The sequence below is a fragment of the Notolabrus celidotus genome, chromosome 14, assembly GCF_009762535.1.
Source record: "Notolabrus celidotus isolate fNotCel1 chromosome 14, fNotCel1.pri, whole genome shotgun sequence".
NCBI classification, from domain to species: Eukaryota; Metazoa; Chordata; class Actinopteri; order Labriformes; family Labridae; genus Notolabrus; species Notolabrus celidotus.
This window is the reverse complement of record NC_048285.1, coordinates 28,645,523-28,667,125: the sequence shown is the minus strand read 5'-3', so window position 1 is coordinate 28,667,125 and position 21,603 is coordinate 28,645,523. Positions and strand designations below refer to the sequence as shown.

Genomic DNA, 21,603 nt, shown 5'->3' with positions numbered 1-21,603 from the left:
AGCTGAGAATCCGAGAGGAGGCACAGCTTTCAAAGGACATCTCCAGGTCTACAGTGAGTCTGAGTGTTTACTCCACATCTGCATTATGAGTATAAGCACTGGTACGGGTGTTTTACAAGCCATGTGAGTTTTTTTCTGCAGAGTTTTCAGGGACTCTTTATGATATAAACTTGAAAGTAACACTTTTGTTAAATTCAAGGCTGTAGATCAGTCATGGTCCTTATGAACATGCCGCACAGTCAGGGGACTAATTATATTCCTCCATCCAAGAACTAAGTTGATCACATCAACTAATGAGCTCTGTTTTAAAAGTTTGAGCGAGGGTAGTCAGATTATTAGAGAATCATTCTTGTTATGTTTCTTTTTGATTAGAACTATAGCTTTGAACACTGCATTCTGCAAATTTGCAGAGGACACCTGTTTCTAATTGTATCCCTTAGTAGAAAAGCCTGATGTAATTTAATTACAGAATGTTTAATACCATTAATTAGACGCACAGCTTCTTAATAGATCTTTCATAACATTGTGTTGTCCTCACATGATTTTTAATGCAGGCTCATTCCAGATTCATCAACACACTTCATTGCATTTAGATTTGGTTCCACTTTCACCAGACCTTATTAAAAATGTGAGCTAGAAAGTTTTTATTGTTCTAATCATTGTAAACGCAAAGTAAGCGGGCTGAACCTTTACGCCTGATTATAAACTTATCTCTGAGGCTGCATGTCCCCTCTCCTCTCTAGCCTGAGCCGTGATGCACAGCACTAAGATAATGGACTGCCTCAGCCTTGGTAGGACACATTCCCAAGGCCCTGCACTTCTTGGCAACCTCCATTCTGTTGACATCACAAGGAGAATAGGGAGCCTAATTTGTAGCAGGCTCACGCTAAATGTAATTTACACAGGTCAGCTGCTAGTTTGAACTTCCATTGTGAGGGAGACCTTCCCGACCATAATCATTCAATCAAGCCACCAAAAAAAAAAAAAGGTATTCCAGGAAGGTGCCGTATGCAAAGAATAGGAAAGAACGTGCTCGGCATGCTACTGTAGGAGAAGCAGCTTAATGGGTGTTTTCCTTCTTTTTTCACACACTGTAAGAGAAATACAAAGCAGAGCAACGTGCAATGTTTGTATGCACATCGAATACATTGCACCTATATCTTCTACTATAGTACGGTGGCCCTGAAGGACAAAACACATTTACAACAGATGAAACAATTTTAAAAAGTTGGAGACAAATTTACATTTTGGAAAACATTTTTACATTTTATAAAACAAAATTACATCAGCAAAACACTTGACAAACAAATGTACATTTAAGGAAACAAATTTACAAAAGATGAAACAAATGTACATTTAAGGAAACAAATTTACAAAAGATGAAACACTTTTACAAAGTTGGAGACAATTTTACAAACAACGGAACACTTTTAACATTTCTGAAACAAATTTAAATTTAAATTTTATGGAAAGGGAAGATAAGATAAGATAAGATACTCCTTTATTCGTCCCACAACGGGGAAATTCATGGAGTTACAGCAGCAAACAAAAAGATGTACAGTACAAGAATTTAACTCCACAGGGTCCAGGACTGAGCTGGCCTTCTTCACCAGTTAGTTCAGTCTCGCTCTCCTGTATCCTGTCTGCCCACAGCACGTGAAATCCTTCCAATGTGGCGTTCGTGTCCGGTGTTAGCTCTGTTAGCATGATGCTACTCTGGTGCTGGGTTAGCTCGTCCACCTCACCGTAGACAGATCCCACAGTCCCCATAACGGTGGGTGGAAGGACAGGTCGACGCCGTCCCTTCTAACTTGCACCTCAGTACCAGCACATCATCCTTGCCTCCTTCGCCTCAGCTCGCAGGAAACATGGGGCCTAACATTGTTTAGCATCGTCTAGCATCAACATGCTACGGGCTGCTAACAGCTGATCTCGTATGTGAGCAATGTTATCATGGATACACGCAGGATCTCCGGACACAGACAGGAACAAAAATAGCAAAAAAAAACACTGCAAATGTAGCCAGTTTGGTGTCTATGACCAGCAAATGAGTCCTTAAAAGCCATGACAGGCTCCAAATACAATATAATACAAAATACATAATTAAACACATATGAAAAAAAGAGTCGAAAAAAGAACAATGAAGAGAGAGCTGCTGCAACAAGCAGCCACTCGAGCGGCGCTAAGCAACGGGAATGTACCAAATACCTGAAGTGATCAGGGAGTGATGGAGTGAGGGGTCATTTAGGTTGTTTTGATGGAGAGAAACCAAACAGAGATGGACATGGTTTACATATTAGGACATCCTCGGGTCTCAGAGTGAGGTGTCAGACTTCAGATGAAAAAGCATCATATCTCTGCAAAACCTTAATCGTGTGTCTGAATTCAGATGAAACGGCCTCAGACAGCCTGTTTCCTTAAATGTACATTTGTTTTGGCCTTGGTAAAAGTGTTTTGCTGATGTAATTTTTTTATATAGAATGTAAAAATGTTTTCCAAAATGTAAATTTGTGTCCAACTTTGTAAAAGTGTTTCATCTTTTGTACATTTGTTTTGTCCTTCAGGGCCACCGTACTATATAAAGCAATGTCATTACCAACAACTACCCAATATGTCCATCATAAGTTTAGACATAAGAAGGGCTGTTTTAAGTGCTAGTTGTAAATGTTACTCTAATATTTTGAAGAAGAAGAAGAAACGTACTTTATTAATCCCCAGGGGGAAATTCAATTTTTCCACTTGTGTTATTTTTATTTTTTTTGGTCATGCTACACACACAGTTTGGTATGTGTACATACAATTTTATGCACAAACATGCAGTGGACATGCACTTAGGGAGAGATGTCAGAGTGAGGATGCTGCCATCAACCAGCGCATCCCAAGCAGTTGGGGGTTCGGTGCCTTGCTCAAGGGCAGGCAAGTGAACCAGCACCTCTCCAGCCACCAGTCCACTTGCCAAACTTTGTCCATGCTGGGACTCGAACCGACGACCCTCCAGTTGCCAAGCCAAGCCCCTATGGACTGAGCTACTACCGCCCCAAAGCCTTGAGCCTTGTTCTTAGTGTAGGTCCAGATATCATAACATGATGTTTTTACATTTGAATATGTTGATCATGTTGATGCCAGTATATTCTACAATTTTACAATTTCATTTAGCAGACGCTTTTGTCCAAAGCGACATACAAGAGAAGTATATGCATTTGCAAATATCTCATTTATGTGGAAACAACATTAGAGCACAAAGCACAAGGGAGATGAAACTAAAAGGAGCCAAAGCTTGTGCTACTGCCTGACTCATTAATTAACATTCCTTACGCAGGACTGGCTCAATGATGTAGCCCCAGTCAAAGGTCTCTGTAAATTTTTATAATATTCAATGAACATGAATAAAAAAAAATGCAGAACCACATATAGTGTAGTACCGATCGGATAGAAAGAGACTACAAGATGAAAGGAAAAGCACATACAGCCCATACAGGGCTCAGATGTGGAGTTGTGAGAGGGAGTCTTTGCAGCATGTGGAGTTGGGCAGGAACTGTGGATGCAGCCTTGGAAACAAACAAGTAGGCTACAGGAAAAAAGGAAAGGAAAAAAGGCTTCATGGTTCAGGGGGCTCTCTGGGAAGACAGTTGCCTAGTTTTTCTAAGCCACTGGCCAGCCATGCAGCAGAAGAACAATACAAAGAACATGCGCAGGAACATTACTGAAAAGTGGTCTTGTGATCTGGAGAGGAGAGAGGAGTGCTTTCACCTTTTTTTTCAAAATATGCACTCTGGACCAAATAAGTAAAAGTCTCCTCAGCATTTTCTTCTCATGTTCAGAAACAGCTTCAGAATTGTAATAAGTAGATGAAACTTATTGAATGGCTTGCTCCTTTCAATAAATATGTTCCAAGTTTGTAGCTTTACTTTTGTAGAATCTTTCCAGGGCAGACTGAAAGAAGCCTGAATATTATGAACTGCACACATTTTAAAGCTTTCTGTCTGCTCATTAAGATAAGTGAGCATTTTATTCCCCCTCAATTCTTTTGGGTTAAAGAGCACAAAAGAGCACAGGAAGAAGAAAATGTTTTACTCCCAGAAACCCTGTGTGATTTATACGATAACTTTGTTAAGTGATTTATTAAGGTACTGGAGCAATGAGAGTCAGTCTGTCAGAGCTGTTCAGATAATTATCACAGGCAACATTTAAGATTAAATTCATCCTAAATCACATTTCTGCCTCTCAAGGATCATTGCCTTAAGACCTCTCACTACATTATACATCCACTTTCTCAATACAACGGCTTGCATTGTGTCAACAGTGTTAAAGTGGGTTCTTTTCTCCTCTTGTAAAAGTCCTGGTTACCATAATTGTGCCTTGTATGCGTTTCAAGGATGAATTACTTATTCCCAAATCTTTTTTTTTTTCTGTCTTCCAGCCCTCCCTCAGTGGGTCAGAATGATTAATGATACTCAGATGGATAGCGGAGAGAAGCTCCAGTGGGAGTGCAAGGCCATGGGGAGGCCCCGGCCCACCTATCGCTGGCTCCGTAATGGTTTGCCCTTGACATCCCAGGTACCTATCTTACAGCACAGTACCCTCTCTTTTTTGGCTTATTGTACCATGAAACATCTGAATTATTCCTGTGACGCTACATGTATAGTATGTCTTTATTCAGATATGCTGTTCCTTGTCTGCCTTTTCTTATTACAGGGTCGAGTTGAAACGCTGAACGGGGAACTGACTATTCATAAAGTGCAGCAGGCGGACTCAGGAATGTACCAGTGTGTTGCTGAAAATAAATACGGGGCCATCTACTCGAATGCAGAGCTAAAGATTTTAGGTAGGTCTTTCTTTTTGGGTTATAATTGAAATAAGACGAAATACAACATTGTAAAGAAAAAAATGTGGGTTTAAGTTGCACAAGCCAACTCCAGCCAAGCGTATATCTTGAGTATTGGCATCTGAATGAGGTTCCACATGATAGGTAAGGAAGATTGAAATGCAAGAGGGGGAAGCAAAACTGTGAGATGTGCTGATTGCCAATCAATGGCCGCTGATTTAACCCCAGCAGTGGACGCCATGAATAAAAGAAGGACCCTTACGGTTATCATCAATGAGGTGTCTGCACGCATCAAGCAGAGGAGTGCCTGGAACAGTGCTACATTATTCTGCGAAGAATGAAAAGCAATGACTTGTAGGTATAGATTTATACTAATGGGAGCAAACACTGGGAGAGAGACATCAATGGTTTGTTTGATGGAGTTTAATGACTCCATTAGGATCTTATCTGAGCACTATCGTTTGTCATCAAAGCACAGCCCACATCACAATCCCCATTACTTAGAAAAGCTTCACTTCCTGCATCACTCTCATCTGCTGTTTATTAGATAACGTTATAATTATCATTTGATAATCAATTTTAATTATTAATAATTGTCAACTCACAGATTCTACAATGTTTGGTCATTCTTTGGAAGGAGGGTTTTTACCCTGTGTTGTTCATAGCGACACATACATTGCATGTGCTTTGGTATTTTAGGACATTAAAGCCGAGGAAACCGAGCCCTTCAGATTTAAAGCTCTGGGCTAAAACGTAAGAGTCACACTGACTGGCTGTCCACTGTTCTGTGTTGATGCACTATTTTCTCCTTGTCATCTTCTATACTGGGACGCATCTGGTGACACCCATTCCCCTTTCATGTTCCCTCAAGGGACAGTTTGATTTACTGTCTGTGTGGCATGCCCTTTTTGAAGGGGAATCTGTGGCATTTTGAAAATCTTACAGCGAATGGACACATTTTTTTTGTGGAAAATCTATAAAATGTGTTTTTCAAAACTAACAGTTCATGACTTGTGTAAAACTAGGAGTGTTTGCATCTTTAAAATTCACATTTTGGTGCTTAAAAAAGTGAGAAGTTCTGGATTCTAAAAAGCTTTATCCGAGCTGACGAGGAGGTGCTTTAGCCTTCCTTAGAGTCACAGTCACATTGATGATATATGGAAGCCTGTGATGAATGTTTTCATAACTATACCCCCAAGGTATCTCTTCCAGTGACCTGTGCTCTGTGGAGATGTCCACAAGCAAACACTATCAGGACAGATTACATGGCTAATAACAGCCTGTAGATGAGCGATCACTGGAGGCTACACTGGGGCAGCGGCTGCCCTCATGCCTGTGATCTTGTCCCAGATCCAGCTCTTCTGGGAGGGTGGCCACTGAAGTAATAAGGGTACTGCTGCCACCAGCTGCAGGCTTGCTCTTATTTTGATTAAAACAAATACACACAGCAACTGCTCTGTTTTCTGCTGCTTTCGTGTCTAGAGGGACCTCTGCCACTCAGGCAACTACCCAGGCTCAAAGACACAAGTGTTACAGGGAGAGGGGTCAGCCTGTAGCTACAGACGGGATTGAATTGTCATTGTGTATAATGTCACCTATAAGGCATCAGTCAGGATTTGAATAATCACAGCTGACAAGGCCTCGCAGCCTGTAGATGGCCTTGATGTGTAATGCAGCTGCACACCAGCAGCACATCAACCTTAAGCCTGAAGCCTTATTTAGACCATTACGACTTAATTCATTCCTGTGAGCGAGCGATGATTGTTAAAATGCTTCTATAATGTATTTAGTAGTCACTCAAGCAGCCTTGTTAAGTACAATTTTCATAAAAGCAGTTCAATTCACCCAACCATGTCATCATTAACATCACAGCAGTTATTTAGTAATTAAGCAGCAGAACACAATGCGTGTTTATATTTTTCCAGTGGATGCTTAATTAACAAAGAATTAAGAACTATGGCACATTATGATACAGTTTATTAAAGCATGTTTAGTCCATTGTATGTATAGAAGCACGCTTTGTAATACTTCACGTGGAAGATGTAGTTATTACTTCAAAACATATTAACATTTTGATCGAGCAGCGTTTGAGTCATGGTGCGTCAGTCTGAACCCTCTAGCATTTTCAAAATAATGACTTTGAAATGCCACAGTTGAAGAGGTGTAACTGGTGTTACCTTTATTAATCTGGTACTTTTTAGCAACTACGATGATTTAAACTCTGCAACAAGAGTTGGTTTCAATGCTAGGGGGGAAAAATCTCCAAAACAACACTTTTAAAAACAAATTCTAACCTTTATTTAACCAGGTGAATTAATTGAGAACCAATTCTCATTTGCAATAACGACCTGGGCGAGAAGGCAACACAGGTGGCATGACAATATATAAAAGACAAAACAAAAAACAGAGAGGACATACAGAGAGACCTAGAGACAGAACAGTACAATACAAAAATATGACAGCAGTGAACAACTTAAAAGCAATTTAAAAGCAAGTGCAGTGATGTTGAGTTATGGAGTGTATTAAGTTTTTGGAAAGTGGCGAGTGGAATGAGAGAGGTCAGCTTTAGGGATTGTTGCAGGTGATTTCAATCACTTGCAGTGGAAAACTGAAAGGAGGTGTGTCCAAAGGAGGTCCGGGCTGTGGGTGTGATGAGTTTGATAAGGCTACTTGAGCGCAGGCTACGGTTTGTGCTGTGACGTTTGATTAGTGACTGTAGATAGTGACTGGTTTTTACCAGTGAGGGATTTGTAAATAAATAGAAACACGGGTATCTCATCAGATTAATTTGCCATTGAGCAAGTTGTGTACAATTATCCTCTGGCTGGCGTGGACTTCAAAACAATGCTCAAGTTTCTGTCTGTGACATCGTGGTTTTAGATTTTGAGAAAAATAATAATAATAACAACAACAACAACAATCATGATGATGATGATGATGGTATTGATGATGATGATAATAATAACAATAATAGCAATAATAATAATCATAATAATAATAATAATAATAATAATTATTATTAGTAGTAGTAGTAGTAGTAGTAGTAGTAGTAGTATTAGTATTATTATGAGTATTATTATGATTATTATTATGATTATTATTATGATCATTATTATTATTATATTATTACTAATACTACTACTACTAATAATAATGATAATAATAATAATAATAATAATAATAATAATAATAATAATAATAATAATAATACTTTATTTATATAGCACTTTTCAATACAGGTAACAAAGTGCTTCACAGTGGGCAATTAAAGAAGTGCAAAGCAAAATGGAGCGATACAAAATGAAATGAAATAAAAACTAAAAAGCATGCAAGCTTGTAAAACAGACCCTTAAAATCAGAGCTAAGCTTTTCTGTAAAAATGTGTCTTGAGTAATGACATAAAACAAGGGACTGATTCTGCAAAAACAACAACAACAAGGGACTGATTCTGCAAACACAACAACAACAACAAGGGACTGATTCTGCAAACACAATAACAACAACAACAAGGGACTGATTCTGCAAAAACAACATTTATTTATTAAAGGTGAAATGTCCTTCACTGTTGGGCCTTTGAAATAATCAAGAGTTAGATGATTCAGTCGGCTCCATGCATTGACAAGTCAATATAACTTGATTCAGTATTTTAAAACAATGAACGATCAATGACTGAAGTACAGTACATGTTTTCTCTAACAGCTATATGTGCAGTGTAAGTACACCTTTATTAACATATCTTAAATGTCTATATAAACATTCAGCATGCTTGTTCTGACAGTCTGAATAGTGCTGTGCTTACAAAGACATGACTACATTATTTCTCTTTCTAAAAACCTTGTGCATCCTTCCCACACAGCGTCCGCGCCCGTCTTTGTCCACAATCCTGTTCGGGTCATTGCCACTCTTGGAAAAGATGTTTCACTGGAATGTAAACCCAGAGCATCGCCGAAACCCCGAATAACATGGAGGAGAGGAGACAGAAGAATACAGCAGAATAAAAGGTAAAGCAAAAGCATCTTTTTCAAGCGTCATGCCTTTCTCTCATTTTCTTTGTCAGGTTTTATTGTCACATGAAATGATATAAATGCATTGGATTCCTTTTCTGTGCGAGGAAAATTCTCATTTACATGCAGCTTGCGAGAGGCCCCAAAGCTGATAGGGATCCAGTGTTGTGCTCAAGGACACTTAGCTGGCACAGGTGTTTGCCTATGCAAAGGCTGGAACCTGAGATCACCGACTAAGGTCATCAAAATAAACCCAAGCGCCACGTAAAGCAGACTCTCAGACACATAATCAACACGTGGCAGCAGGAATGATGACACTTTTAAATAAAACATATACCTGTTGTTGATCTGTGGCTGTCAAGCCTTCGTTGTTATTAAAGCTGGGGTTGGTAGTCAAATTTAGACACACTTTTTGTCATACTAGTTAAAATGATCTTTATGTATTTATATATATGTAGCATCCCCGGTCGAATGATGAGCGTACTCTCAACTGATGGTTCACATAGCTTTATTAATAGAAGTTCCTTCCACATCTATGAACATAGTGAACACACCTAAGAGCTAAAACAAGATAAAAGAAGAAAGATATCAATACTTTTATACACATAGAATAATTATTTATCTCTTTACAATTACGTGTTCAATTCAATTAACGGTTACACATTTTAAACCTTTAATTATTATTATGCCTTTTATCCTCATGAACTGTTTTAACTTTTTTTTACTAAATGACAACCTCAATAAAACAGAGTGATTTAACTACTAATTATTAGTCCTTTAAATTATGTTAAATTGCTTCTTTTTAAACAAAATAACAAACTGCATCCTTCTGCAAACTCTCATATACCACAGGCAATACACACACTGATATAGCATGGTCAGGATCGTAGCATCTTCATTAGACTCAACAAAACAAGGAGAAGAGGTCATAAAGTTGCATCTTATTAATGTGCACAAGAAATGGAATGAATACTAACCTTATGCCTCCTTCAACCAGGTGCTTCATTTAACATGTAATAAAATAGAGACACTCATTCATTTACCTTCAAAGTAAAGTTGACATGACAGACAAGGTATTTGAGTCACTTACAATGTGTTCTTAAAAAAGAGTGAAAAAAGCCGCCATCTAGAGCCGGAGTAAACCTGTGAAAACACCAACCAATCCCTGCCATCAGGAGCCAAATTATGGAACCAATCAAATCCCGTCCTGCTGTTCTGCCCGCCTCCTGCAAAGCATACATGTCATGTTTGTTTGTGTTTTTAACTTTCACTATGATAATGTTTTTGTGAGACATGAGTTGACATAGTACAAAACACAAACGATTTTTTAATTTTTTTTTAATTAATTATTTAAAAGGACCATGCATATTAATTAACACTTCTGTAAATAAGCCAGAGTAAGCCAAAAGGCTAGTTTACATCCGTAGTCGCTTGCCAGATGTTAAAAAGGCTCCCTAAAAAGATCAAGATTAAACAAAGATAAAATAAGATCAGAATAAGAAGGTAGAGGAGAAACCAAAACACAAACAAACAAACAAACAAAGAGAAGAAAAGAAAAGTACAAATAGCACCATACGATTAAAAATGACTAAAAGCTACATAAGGACATGATATGACAGTCTTTGAGAAAGTGTCCATGGACATAAAACACACGGAGCAAGACAATCAGGAAGCAGCAATGAGGAAATGTTAAAGAAGACACATGCAGACACAACAGGAGAATAATTAACAGTGCTGTACATATTTGCATCAGGCAGTGACTACCAATCATTAAACTAGCTGCATGCAATTCAAATGAGGCAACATATAGACTTTGAATCAGTCACCATCATATGGTTGTGAATCAGTGGCGCTCGTGCATGTAAGCGGGGGCGTCGTTTTGGAGGAGTTCTGAGGGGAGCGGGAAAGGGGTTAGACAGAGTCCTGAGGAAATGCTCCATCAAATTCATGCTAGTTTTCTGTGACTACCAACCCCAGCTTTAATTAGCAACTTTGTCTACAATGGCCTGATATGACCAGGTGTAAAAGAGATATGATGGATACCTCAGAAGACACAGTGGATTACATTTCCACTGTTTGACAGATCCTTTTAATTGCACAGTTAATCCTCATTACTCAGTGCCTCCAAAGAGGAACAGTTTTTTGGTATTGAAAAGTCAGAGAAATATGTAGATGAATCAATTTGTGCTCAAAATATAACTGAAGTAATGATTTGCCTTGAGCTCTAAACTGAGCAGCCAAAAAAGTCAAAACTTGGAGGATGTTTTTCAGACTCGGGAATGAACCCCTTAAAATCACTTTGGACTTTTGGAAGGAATTCATTTAGCTGTTTTCATTGAGATGGATAGCGTTTCCAGATTATCTTTGCAGACTGTAGATTTGTTGCAGCCCTGTTTTATAAATAGTATCAGATTTTTTTTTCACTGCTCAGTTTAGAGAATAGAATATTATGAGAGCAAGTTAATTGCCCTGTAAAATATGTATGAAGTCCTGAAAGTTTGCCTCCCTCCATATCTTCATATTGTTTTTCATCTCAGTTTCACGGCATAATTGTAAGCGTTATCATTCCAGCTCAGGCCCTTGAGGAATTGCATACATGTCTTGTTGTAACACATCACAGTTTCATTACTGTAACTGAAATTAAGTGTCACTACTAAAATAAAACACCTAAGGTGCTGGCAAAGCTCGGGAGACCCTTCCTCAACCCCACCTCCTGCTCAGGGAGGCTGACAATTTAGAGCGTACAATTGCATTTGGAATTCACATTCAGTTTGATGCATCATCTTTTATGAGAAACATCTCTCTGTGTTGCACCTAGAGGGGGCCAAGTAGAGCGAGGGTCCATCAATCAAACTGAGCGACACCAGTGAAATTATCAGTCGCTGCTGAGCATCCCAAGTTCTGAGTGAGAGAAGAAGACCTTTTATTTATCAGCCAAGATTCAGCAGTCTGTTCGACAGCCTCGCAGCAAGGGCAGCCAGTTGATAATCAGATCCTCAGTGAGCCGCTCCTTCAAACAGGCAGCGACAAATGTTGAAGCCTTTAACAGGTGGATGGAAGCACAGCACTCAGGAATTAGTTTACCACTGTTATTTTAGAGGTTGGTGCACATCTGAAAAACAGTTTATCTTCCCCTGAATGGAAAAAAAAGTCCTCTAGTGGGTTTTTTTTTTTTGGAGGTCTATTTTCTCTAAAAGAGCCAGCTTCAGTGGGACTGATGGATGGGGACAAGTAAGAGAGTGTGCTGCCCTAAAATTGTGATTGATGACCCCTGTCTGTCTGATGAGATAAGGCTTTTGAGGTATTCGTCAAACCCTTCCAAATCTGTTTTTCGGGTGTTGTTGGTGCACACTGCAGGATTCGTATCTGTCCAAACACCTCAATCTAGTTTTTATCTGACTTCAGACAAAGTCATTTCATAAAAGAGCATGCAATTCCTCACAGAAGTGTCAAAGGAGAGAGTTGATCCCTCCCCTCAAAGAGTTATATCATTAACTATAAAGTGCTGGTGTTATGTATGGTTCGTTGTCCTTGTGATCTGAAAATTTCAGCACTCATTAATGATGAAGTGTAACTCCTCACAGGTTTTAAGTTGCTATACTCGGTGCATTTTTAAAACACGAATCCAATTAAAGTTTGACACTAATTGGGATTTGCTGCAACTAAGCGTCACTTTGTTATCCAGTGAATAAATGAACTTGGTGAGAGAGTGTTTTTGTCACCACTCAACAGGAGATCGACCTTGTGAAAGGATGATTTCTGTTTGGGGAAGAAAAAAAAAAGGCAGGGTAAAGAAAAGCCATGCATTGAAAGGTCTTAGACAGGGTGACTCCTGTAAGGATGTTTCTGCCATTACCTGCTGTAAAGTAAAGAATTTATGGACGGACAGACTTTCTATTCTTGGAATAAAAGGGTGAAGAATCGAAACGGCTTCACGTTTATCTGGCATTGACAGCTGTGCTGACTTAATGAAGGTTTGTAATTAACATGGATTTCCGCTAATGTTCAGGGCTTTTGTCTCTTAAATAGAAAGTATTAATCCCATTAGTTTCAAAGTACGTGGCAGACCCTGTTCAAAGCCACAGACCCTTTGTTTCAAAAGTCAGTGCAGAATGTTTGTTAAAGACTGTGGAAGTTTTTTTCACTATTATGCTAGTAACTGATTTCATACATGAATAATGAGTATCCTGTTGATTACAGTGACTCAGGTTCAAAGTATATTCATAGGTTTCCTTTGATTTTGTCATGTTTCCCTTTACATATCCTAAGCTTGAATGGATTTTCATCTGGTGTGTACCTAACAGCTCCTCTCCTGTCCTCTATGCCTCAGTGTCCTTGTCGGATGTGAATTTCTTCCCTAATTTGAAAAATGTCTCCTGGCTGCAGATTGCCTCTGAATTGTCTATGTGTAGCAAGATTTCGCCACGCCTCCACGAGTGTCTCTTTGCCAGTTTCAATCACCTCGCCCATGATGAAAGAGCTTAGCATTGTAAATACGAATGCCAAACAATCTGAATTAAATTGAAAGATGAGAATACGTCACACCCCGTTGTTTCCTTTGTTTGATTTGGGATGAAATTGATATTCCAATAAAGAATAACTGTAAATATTCATCTCCACCTCTGCAGGAACTGCGAAAATCCAATGTGATATGTATATTTACGTTTTGAATAGACAGGGTTTGTACTGGACCCTAAAGGGGAAAGCAATGGCTCAACATGAATCACAATACTATACTTTGCATGAGTCCTGCTCTGAAGCCATCTGCTCACAGACATGCACAAGAGCTGTTACATCCTATACTGTCTGCTGTTGAGCACTTAATTTTCAAGCTGTTATCTACAAGGCAGAGAGAAACGTTAAAACCATATTGCCTGGGTCCTTCTGCTGGCTAAGGGGCTACTTATGGATTCAGGCGAAGTGTTGTTTTTTCTGTCTATTACACTTGTGTTTCCCAGGAGGACGGCACAGTGAAATGCACATCTCACTTTGACAGCTTTTGCTTTAGATTTATTGAACGCAGTAATATTTAGGGTTTGTCAGGCGCATTCAAGAGCAGTGTGCAGGATGAATGCAGCATTTATTAATATTTGATGCAGAGGAGCAAAGAATCACAGCCTCTTTTTTTTTAAGGTTGTGTTGTGTTTTGTGCTCCAAAAAGTGTTATTTTTAAAATTGTGCTTAAATGCATTTAAAATGACTGTGATTACGCCAATAGCAGCCAATTGTGTTCTCTCCAAAGCACACAATCAGATAAAGTGCATTATTGTACCTGCACTGAAAGTCAGTGGGAAACTACTTCTTTGTTGTCCACATCAATACTCTTCTGTCACTTTTTGTCTTCCTGCAACGTGTCCTGCTCATGGTTATCTGTATCTTTAAAAGCATCTGTGTTTTAATCCTGTCAAAGATAGAGCTACTTAGTGTTATCTATAGATCAGATTCATTAACACATTTAAATTGTTGATTGATCTTTAGTGAATCGAGCTTATTTTCATGTTCCCCAGTTGAAGGTTACACGGCAAATACAAACACTGCTCTTGACTTCACATCCGCGGGTCCTCTGAGCTTTCTCAAAACACAAACAACTTACTGTCAGAGGCTTTTTGTCCTTCAGTTCACAGATAATAACTTTCTAGCTGTAAACACAAACCACGGTTTATATTTCCCTCCCTGAAGTCTCCAGTGGATGATTATTTCAAGAGTATCTGAGCAGTTTGTTTTAACTATCCCTATTCTCATCCCTCATGAATATTGCTATTTCTGTTCCCTGATATAACCGCAGACATATAACCTCACGCCTGCACTTGTGGTGCAACTGTTCATACGTGAATTTGTGTCTTATACCAGTATTGATTCTCGTGTCCTTTCTCGTAGGATTATGTTGTTACGGAACAACACACTGAGAATTGTTAACTCCAGCCGAGCGGATGAGGGGAACTATGTTTGCCGGGCCGAGAATCAGCTGGGCTCTGCAGAGATGACTGCCATACTGTGGGTAAAAGGTAAGTGATGCCCTGGAGGCCTTTATTTTCTGCCAAATTAGCACAAGTCTGCACCCAGTAAACAATCCCCAATGTCATTTTTTCCCCCCCCACCTTTGCTCGGGTGCCAGGAAATTTATTGTGCTTGCTCAACCGTGAACGAAAAGGCTCTCACATTCAAGAATCATATTACAAGGACACACTTTAACAGCGTAAAGGCTTTTGTCTCAGAGATGCAATGTACACAGTCTAGATCAGAGCCAAGCAGGGTATTTATCTGACAAAGGTGAGTGTTTTTTCGCCCGAGTTAGGGTTTGGTTTCCGTGATTGCTCTGACAGTGATGTCACACTCTAATGCAGCTGCTTGACGCTAGCTTTTGGTTAGCCTGAGGTGACAGTGTAGCAGCTTTGTGCTTCCAGAGGCCATGCGTGTGGAGCTGAGCCCGAGCAGAGTTGAAGTGACGGTGGGGGAGAGCGTGGTGCTGAGCTGCAAAGCGACACACGACACGTCGCTGGATGTGGCTTTCCAGTGGTTCTTCAACCAGAAACCAATCAACTTTCAACAGGACGGAGGCCACTTTGAATACATCCAAACAGTAAGAGCAAGAGTAAGAGCAAAGCTAAGACTAAGAGTACATTCATCATATTAGTCATGGTCTTATCTCTCTACCCGTCTGCCTGCTTGTGTCTCTAATTAGTATTCCATCTCTCTCATCTTGTCTGGCTTTGTCTGTCTAAAAATTTGTTAATCTGCTGATTTAAATTGGTGGCTGTATTTTTCATTTCATTGAAAGAAACTCATCTGGAAAAAATTGTGTTGAGCTTTTTAATTTGACAAAAACATTTTTCTTGCAGTATTTTTTACTCAGTGCTTTTTATGACACTACTTATTTCACAAATCCTTCATCTCCTCTCCTGAAACATCATATATCCTCAAAGACTTGAACTGATATAATTTCTATCAAAGGCTAGTCTACTATTTTCAGTTGTGCCTGCCTGTAAAATTGTCTGCTTTCTAAAAGGTGGAAACACATATAGAGGCTGACTCATACTGACTGTGAGAGGTGAAAGGGTGGAAAGAAGGTCGGCAGCGATTTAAAGGAGAAACAGAGAAGAGAATGATGAAGGAATCTTTCTGTTTGACATAAGTCATACAGGAGTAGAGGGTCAAGGATCCTCTGAGAGAGATGTCACATAAATTCTTCCTGTGAAAACAAAATATTCCAGTACAAGGAGCCTTGTTATGCCTCCCTTCAACATCAAGGTTTCCTCATTGTTGTTAACTTTGCCATTTCGTGTCACCTTGTTACCTTTGCTCTTTACGCTTGGATCCTCTCTGAATTTCAAACTCTACTTTTTCCTTTTACCACATGTTATAATTTCCTGCTCGACCATATATGGTGCTCTCAGGTGTTCAATAAAATTAGTCAGTTCCTTCCCATAGGAAATTAAATTTAGAGAGGAGATCTCAAAAGTGTTTCGTTTATGTCTCCTATAGACAACAATGAGATCTGTTTGAAAGCAAAATGAGCTTATGTCTCCTGTTTCTCATTCTTGCCTCCAGACCAAAGTTGCAAAAAGTCTCAGCTTAGATTTTCAGGTATTTCTCAAGTGTTGTGACTCCTTTTGAGCTCAGGTGGAGAAATCAGGGAGCTCTTTCAATTGTCTCAATCTAACCTCATCCATTTGTTTTTGTCAGACTCAGTTCTTGTGTCTCAAGCTGAGCTCAGATGGAGCAAAGAAAGAGCCTGAGCTCATCTTTTCATGAACATTTATAGTGCCCTGCAAAATTAAGATTTCAATGTAATTGTCCATGAACTTACAATTCTCAAAATTTGAACCATTTGCAAGATCGGCTATTTAGATGTCAAATGATCTCTTCTTTGACTTCACACTATGGTCATTCCTTTACAAGTCTGTTTGAGAACAAAACAACTTCACAAAGATTTAGTGGATTTGAGAGAAATTGCAAAAGATAGTGATTTCATATCTCCAGGTATGACAGACCATTTATTTAAAATATGGGCCGCAAAAGGGCTGACCAGATTTAGCCAGATTATTACAATTAAAGGGTGTATTCCTTTGGGTGCTGTTGGCCTAGCAGTCTAAGCGCCCCACTTACAGAGACTACAGTCCTCAACGCAGGGGTCGCCGGTTCGATTCCCGGCCGGTCGAACATTTCCTGCATCTCCTCCCCCGCTCACTACTCCCCACATTTCCTGTCTCTCTTCAGCTGTCCTGTCAAATAAAGGCAAAAAGGCCAAAAATGTATATTTAAAAAAAGAGGAGAAAATTAGCCATTAATGAGATCTCTCATTTAAGTCTCAAATAAGACTCATGTCATGGTCTTAACTATTTCTCCTAGTGAATTTTAGGAGAAACTAATGAGAAACGAATGAGAACAATTTGAAACTTGAATGAGGCTGAAGTGAGAATCTCAATTTTGTCTCCGCAGACTTAGAAGAGAAAGCCTTGAGCAGTCAAATTTTCCTACATAATTTTGTGTCCTATTTAACTAATGCCGTTAATATAGTCTATGTGTTGTTTGCATTTTTTGGCTGCATTATTTGGAAACATACTCAGTGAATCGTACATAAAACAAGCCGCATATATTGCTTCTGTTATGTTTGCAACTTGGTAGTTAAAGTTTCCAAAAGATTAATTAAGTTTTTTTCTTTTTCCAAACAGGATCTTGCATTTCCCCTCCCAATAATATAAAAAGGAAACATTATTGCCTGCACCATAAAATGAAGTAAAAAGCCAAATTTGCTGTAGATTGGGGAGTCTTTTTTTATATCTCTATTCCTTTATTAGCAGTGGATGTTAAAATCACATCTGTCCTGATGTGTCCTCTGCTACTAGCTGAGCTCTGGAGGGGAAAGTATTTGCAGTGACAATCCTTTACAGGCCCAACAGATTCCTGGCTGATGCATGGTTTGTAATTTTAATCAGGTTTCAAGCTAAACAGCTGCCTGTAGACCTTGAATTATTCCCAGTCTCGCCAAAGGCATTTCTCATTTCAACACACAGAAAATACTGGAAGCTGAAGAATGTGTGGCAGCGAGCGAGCACCTGAATTAAACAGAAATCTCTCAAGCTGCATGAGCCTCAACAAGATGTAATGGAATCGCACCTTTCCCTGTCAAGCACATTAAGGCTTGCTTAATACATTACTTTTTTTTTTTCTTATTTCTTCCTCGATTTTGCAGCAGTCTTCCACAGTGGATCTGATGATAAGGAGCATTTTGTTGAAACATGCTGGGAAGTATGGATGCCGGGCCCAGACCAGTGCTGACAGTGTGTTTGCAGAGGCAGAACTTCTTGTCCGAGGTGAGTTATCTGTCCATTCACTGGTACACTGTGCTGTGTTGTTCACTTTTTACATGAGCCAGCGACCCACTGCTTCCTTTTCAACTGGGCAGATTTAATTCTGATGCTGATATCTGTTTGGAAAGTTTAGTTCTGTTGAAACTGGGCGACAGTCACTGGTCTTTGTGAGAGGAATAACATTGCTGCAGTTTTGTGGAGTTAGGGTTAGTTTACTGCGTGGGACTTTATAAATGTGCTTCTAGGGGAGAAAATTGGACAAAGACTGTCTCCCCTTTATTGCCTCCTTTTGAGCATTAGGACTGATTTTTATGGCCACAGTAAGTATGGCTGGACAGACGGTCTGTCTGCATGAACAAGTTTAATAAGTGTTGTAAAACAGATAAGTGCTTAAATGTCTGCTGATCACATACTGTGATGCAGCTTTTGATTGTTGCTCGTAATTTATCATAACCCATAATTGTCTCTGCAGCTCCTGGTCCTATTTTGTAATTAATTTCCTGACTCTTTATTTTTTGCCAAAGTGATTTTATTTGAATTAATGAGTCCAATCCATTTAAAAAAATATGAAATTCTAATGTTTTATTTTGTAAATGTTAGAATTATCTTATAAAACGTCCAAATAATGTGACATGTCTTCATAACAAACATATTCATAAGGACATATCCAAACATTAGGTTGAGCCGTCTTCAGTAAACGCTGTGATGTAATTATTTAACATTAAATACTCCTACAGAGGTGAATTAAAGCCGTGGGGCTGGGCACAATAAAAAAGAGGTTGCTGCACCTATAGTGACACAAAATGCATCTTAATGTCCTGAAATGCAAATGCACCTTTCAGGGGAAGCGTCTAATGGGCACTTTTTGGGGACACAGTACATTGGTTTTCATCGAGCGTGCCAGCTGCCAGCATTCTGTTTACAGCTGTTCCCCCCAGAGTCTTTAGACGTTTGCTGCACTTGCAGATTATATTACTTCTGAAGACTGAGGTAAACATATGTTCAGCTGTATTAAAACATAGGAAGGTCTACCACACAGTCATGCTCAGTAGAGCTGACAGACTGTCTCAAAACCCCCCAAAAAAGGGATCTCCAGAATCCTTTAATCAGCATGAAATCAGCAGAATATCTTCCAGCCCGAATGCTATGATATCTAAGTCTGTTGTTTTCTTCTTGCCAGTTGTGTGTTTGTGAGGAGATTACAACAATGACTTTATGTTATCATCATATGCATACAGCTGCACATCCGTCTCAATACATGCATGGCTGCATTCATTAGTGTATCTAATAGCAGCAATGCATAATGAAGACATCACTTCATGGAGCAGCTCGGAATTGATTTAAACACCAGCAGAGCTTTCTTTCTTTTTTTTTTTCTTCTTCCCCTGTGTCTTGACATTTCTGAAGCATTGGTGGTTCAGCCAATCAAACCTGTAATTTAATCTCTGTCTTTCCTCCAGGTCCTCCAGGACCCCCTGGAGTAGTGATAGTGGAGGAGATCACAGATACCACGGCTACCCTCTCCTGGACTCGTGGCCTGGACAACCACAGCCCTATCAGCACCTATAATTTACAGGCCCGCAGCCCGTTTTCATTAGGCTGGCAAACTGTCAAAACAGGTAATCAATAAGAAGCAAATTACAACATCTAGATCAATTAGGTTCATGTGAGGACTTAATCTCACCCAAAGTCATGGAGGGAGCAGTGGAAAAAGCCAAAACCAGTGCAAGGTTACTGGTTTCACGATTCATGATTAGCTTATGATAATTGAAGGGAAGTGTCACCCTGTTTTTATGAGGATGATTATGTGTTTATAGTGTTGGTAGGAATTATAAACATTAAAGGGAAGGTTCTTCACCTTCAGAGGCCTTATTTACCATACCTACATGTACCAGGATGCTCTGCTCCCAAGCATCCATAGCCTCAGCCTCACTCAGCACACTTTGGCTGGACTATTTACAGCTGAATATCCAAGTAAGCCTGTGTTATCCCCATCCATGAAATTCTGCAGACTCATAGTTTGGGTACTATTCTCGCTTTTGAAAACAAAGCTAGTTTGCAAGAAATGGGCAAGACAGAGACTGCAAATCTAAACAAAAATAGCCTCTAGCTCTCCCAGGCCAACAACCATATCCTGTGACTGTGCCGGTGGCCTGAAGAACAACAGATTTTGCAGTCACCGAGAACATTTCCAACAACCTCGGGCGTTTTTCATACTCTGTGCCTCACTGGGAGAGATGGAGATAAAGTTGAATATTTATGAACAATCGCTTTACCACAATCGAATTTAAACCTTATCTGAAACGTAATGAATTAAGAGTTTCACATGGATCGCTCTGGACTAAGCTCTGAGCAGGACTTTCTTCTCATTTGCTTGCCTTAATGGTGGGAATGATAAAAGTAAAATGCTGAACTCTTAGCAGCTGCGGTCTTAATGTTTGATCTTGGCTGTTGTTCAGAGGAACTTCACAGAAAAGCAATTTAAGCCCAAATCAAATGTCATTGCTTTGAATTTTATTCTGTGATATATCAGTGGTTATTGGGAAATTAACCTTTTGGGCTTGAATTATAAGACTCATCAATGTTCATTTAATATAAATGCACTCTTTGCTTAAAAATGAATTAGCCTCTTTTTTTTCTGAACCCTGACAGAAAAGCTATCCATTACCATCACTTAGCTTTAAAGGATGAAGGCTTGCTAGGCATTGTGTGTAATCCATCTTAATATGCTGTGTGATAATAATAGCAGAGTTTAAGGTGTGATAATGATTCATCCCCACAGATAAATAAATCATACTCTGTACACACTCCTCTCACATCATGTCTGTTCAACCACATTTAATTCGATAAAGTGCAATTAGGACTGTGTGATGTATTGTCAGTGTTGAACTTGTTAAGATTAGCATGAAGGGGATGGGGCTTTTAGCTCCCACTCCTTGCAAACAGAGTTATCAGCTCATGTTTGAAGAGCAGCTTGCCTGACAGAGCGCGCTCATTGTGAGCTGCTTTGGATGATAAGAGTGCGTCACTGAATGTTGCCTTGGTTTAGCACACAGAGACCTCTGCTTCATTTGTGACACGGATATGCTCTCAGTCAATGTTTGTTTGTTGTTGCAGGATCAATATTGACGTAGCTGGATTACTGACGCTCTGAAGAAACTAGATTAGTTGTGTTACCTGCTTGTAATTCCACTCAAAATTGCATTCATAAAACTTGACTTTTTTTCCATCTCTGGATGTGTTTTATAATTACGTAGCTCTCTTGGTCTCCTGCAGAAGACTTGATTGAAATCAGCTTGCCTCTATGTAATGAGTTGTGCTACCAAATGCGCTCTAAAGCAGCTTGTAAGCTGTTGTTCAGGAATCATACATCAAATGCCAGGTTCCAGGGAAACTGTGTATCATCCCCACCTGGTGTTTAAGTATGCAGAGTCACGGCAAATCTGGAGGGAAAGTGCAAAAA

At 39.4% G+C, this 21,603-nt stretch overlaps 1 protein-coding gene across 10 annotated transcripts in view; it reads left to right on the top strand.

The window, feature by feature from the left end:
• Positions 1–21,603, top strand: part of cntn5 (contactin 5) — an 88,204-nt gene that overhangs the window by 46,945 nt on the left and 19,656 nt on the right. For 4 of the 10 annotated variants that reach the window (XM_034700902.1, XM_034700904.1, XM_034700906.1 and 1 more), the window contains 8 exons: positions 1–53; positions 4,421–4,557; positions 4,696–4,825; positions 8,682–8,826; positions 14,707–14,834; positions 15,234–15,421; positions 18,023–18,143; positions 19,601–19,759. The exon at positions 1–53 is cut by the window's left edge and continues 129 nt beyond it. In XM_034700902.1, coding sequence (XP_034556793.1) covers positions 1–53; positions 4,421–4,557; positions 4,696–4,825; positions 8,682–8,826; positions 14,707–14,834; positions 15,234–15,421; positions 18,023–18,143; positions 19,601–19,759 — 1,061 coding nt within the window. The remainder of the gene's footprint in view (positions 54–4,420; positions 4,558–4,695; positions 4,826–8,681; positions 8,827–14,706; positions 14,835–15,233; positions 15,422–18,022; positions 18,144–19,600; positions 19,760–21,603) is intronic. The other 6 variants (XM_034700910.1, XM_034700908.1, XM_034700909.1 and 3 more) reach the window with 3 other exon arrangements.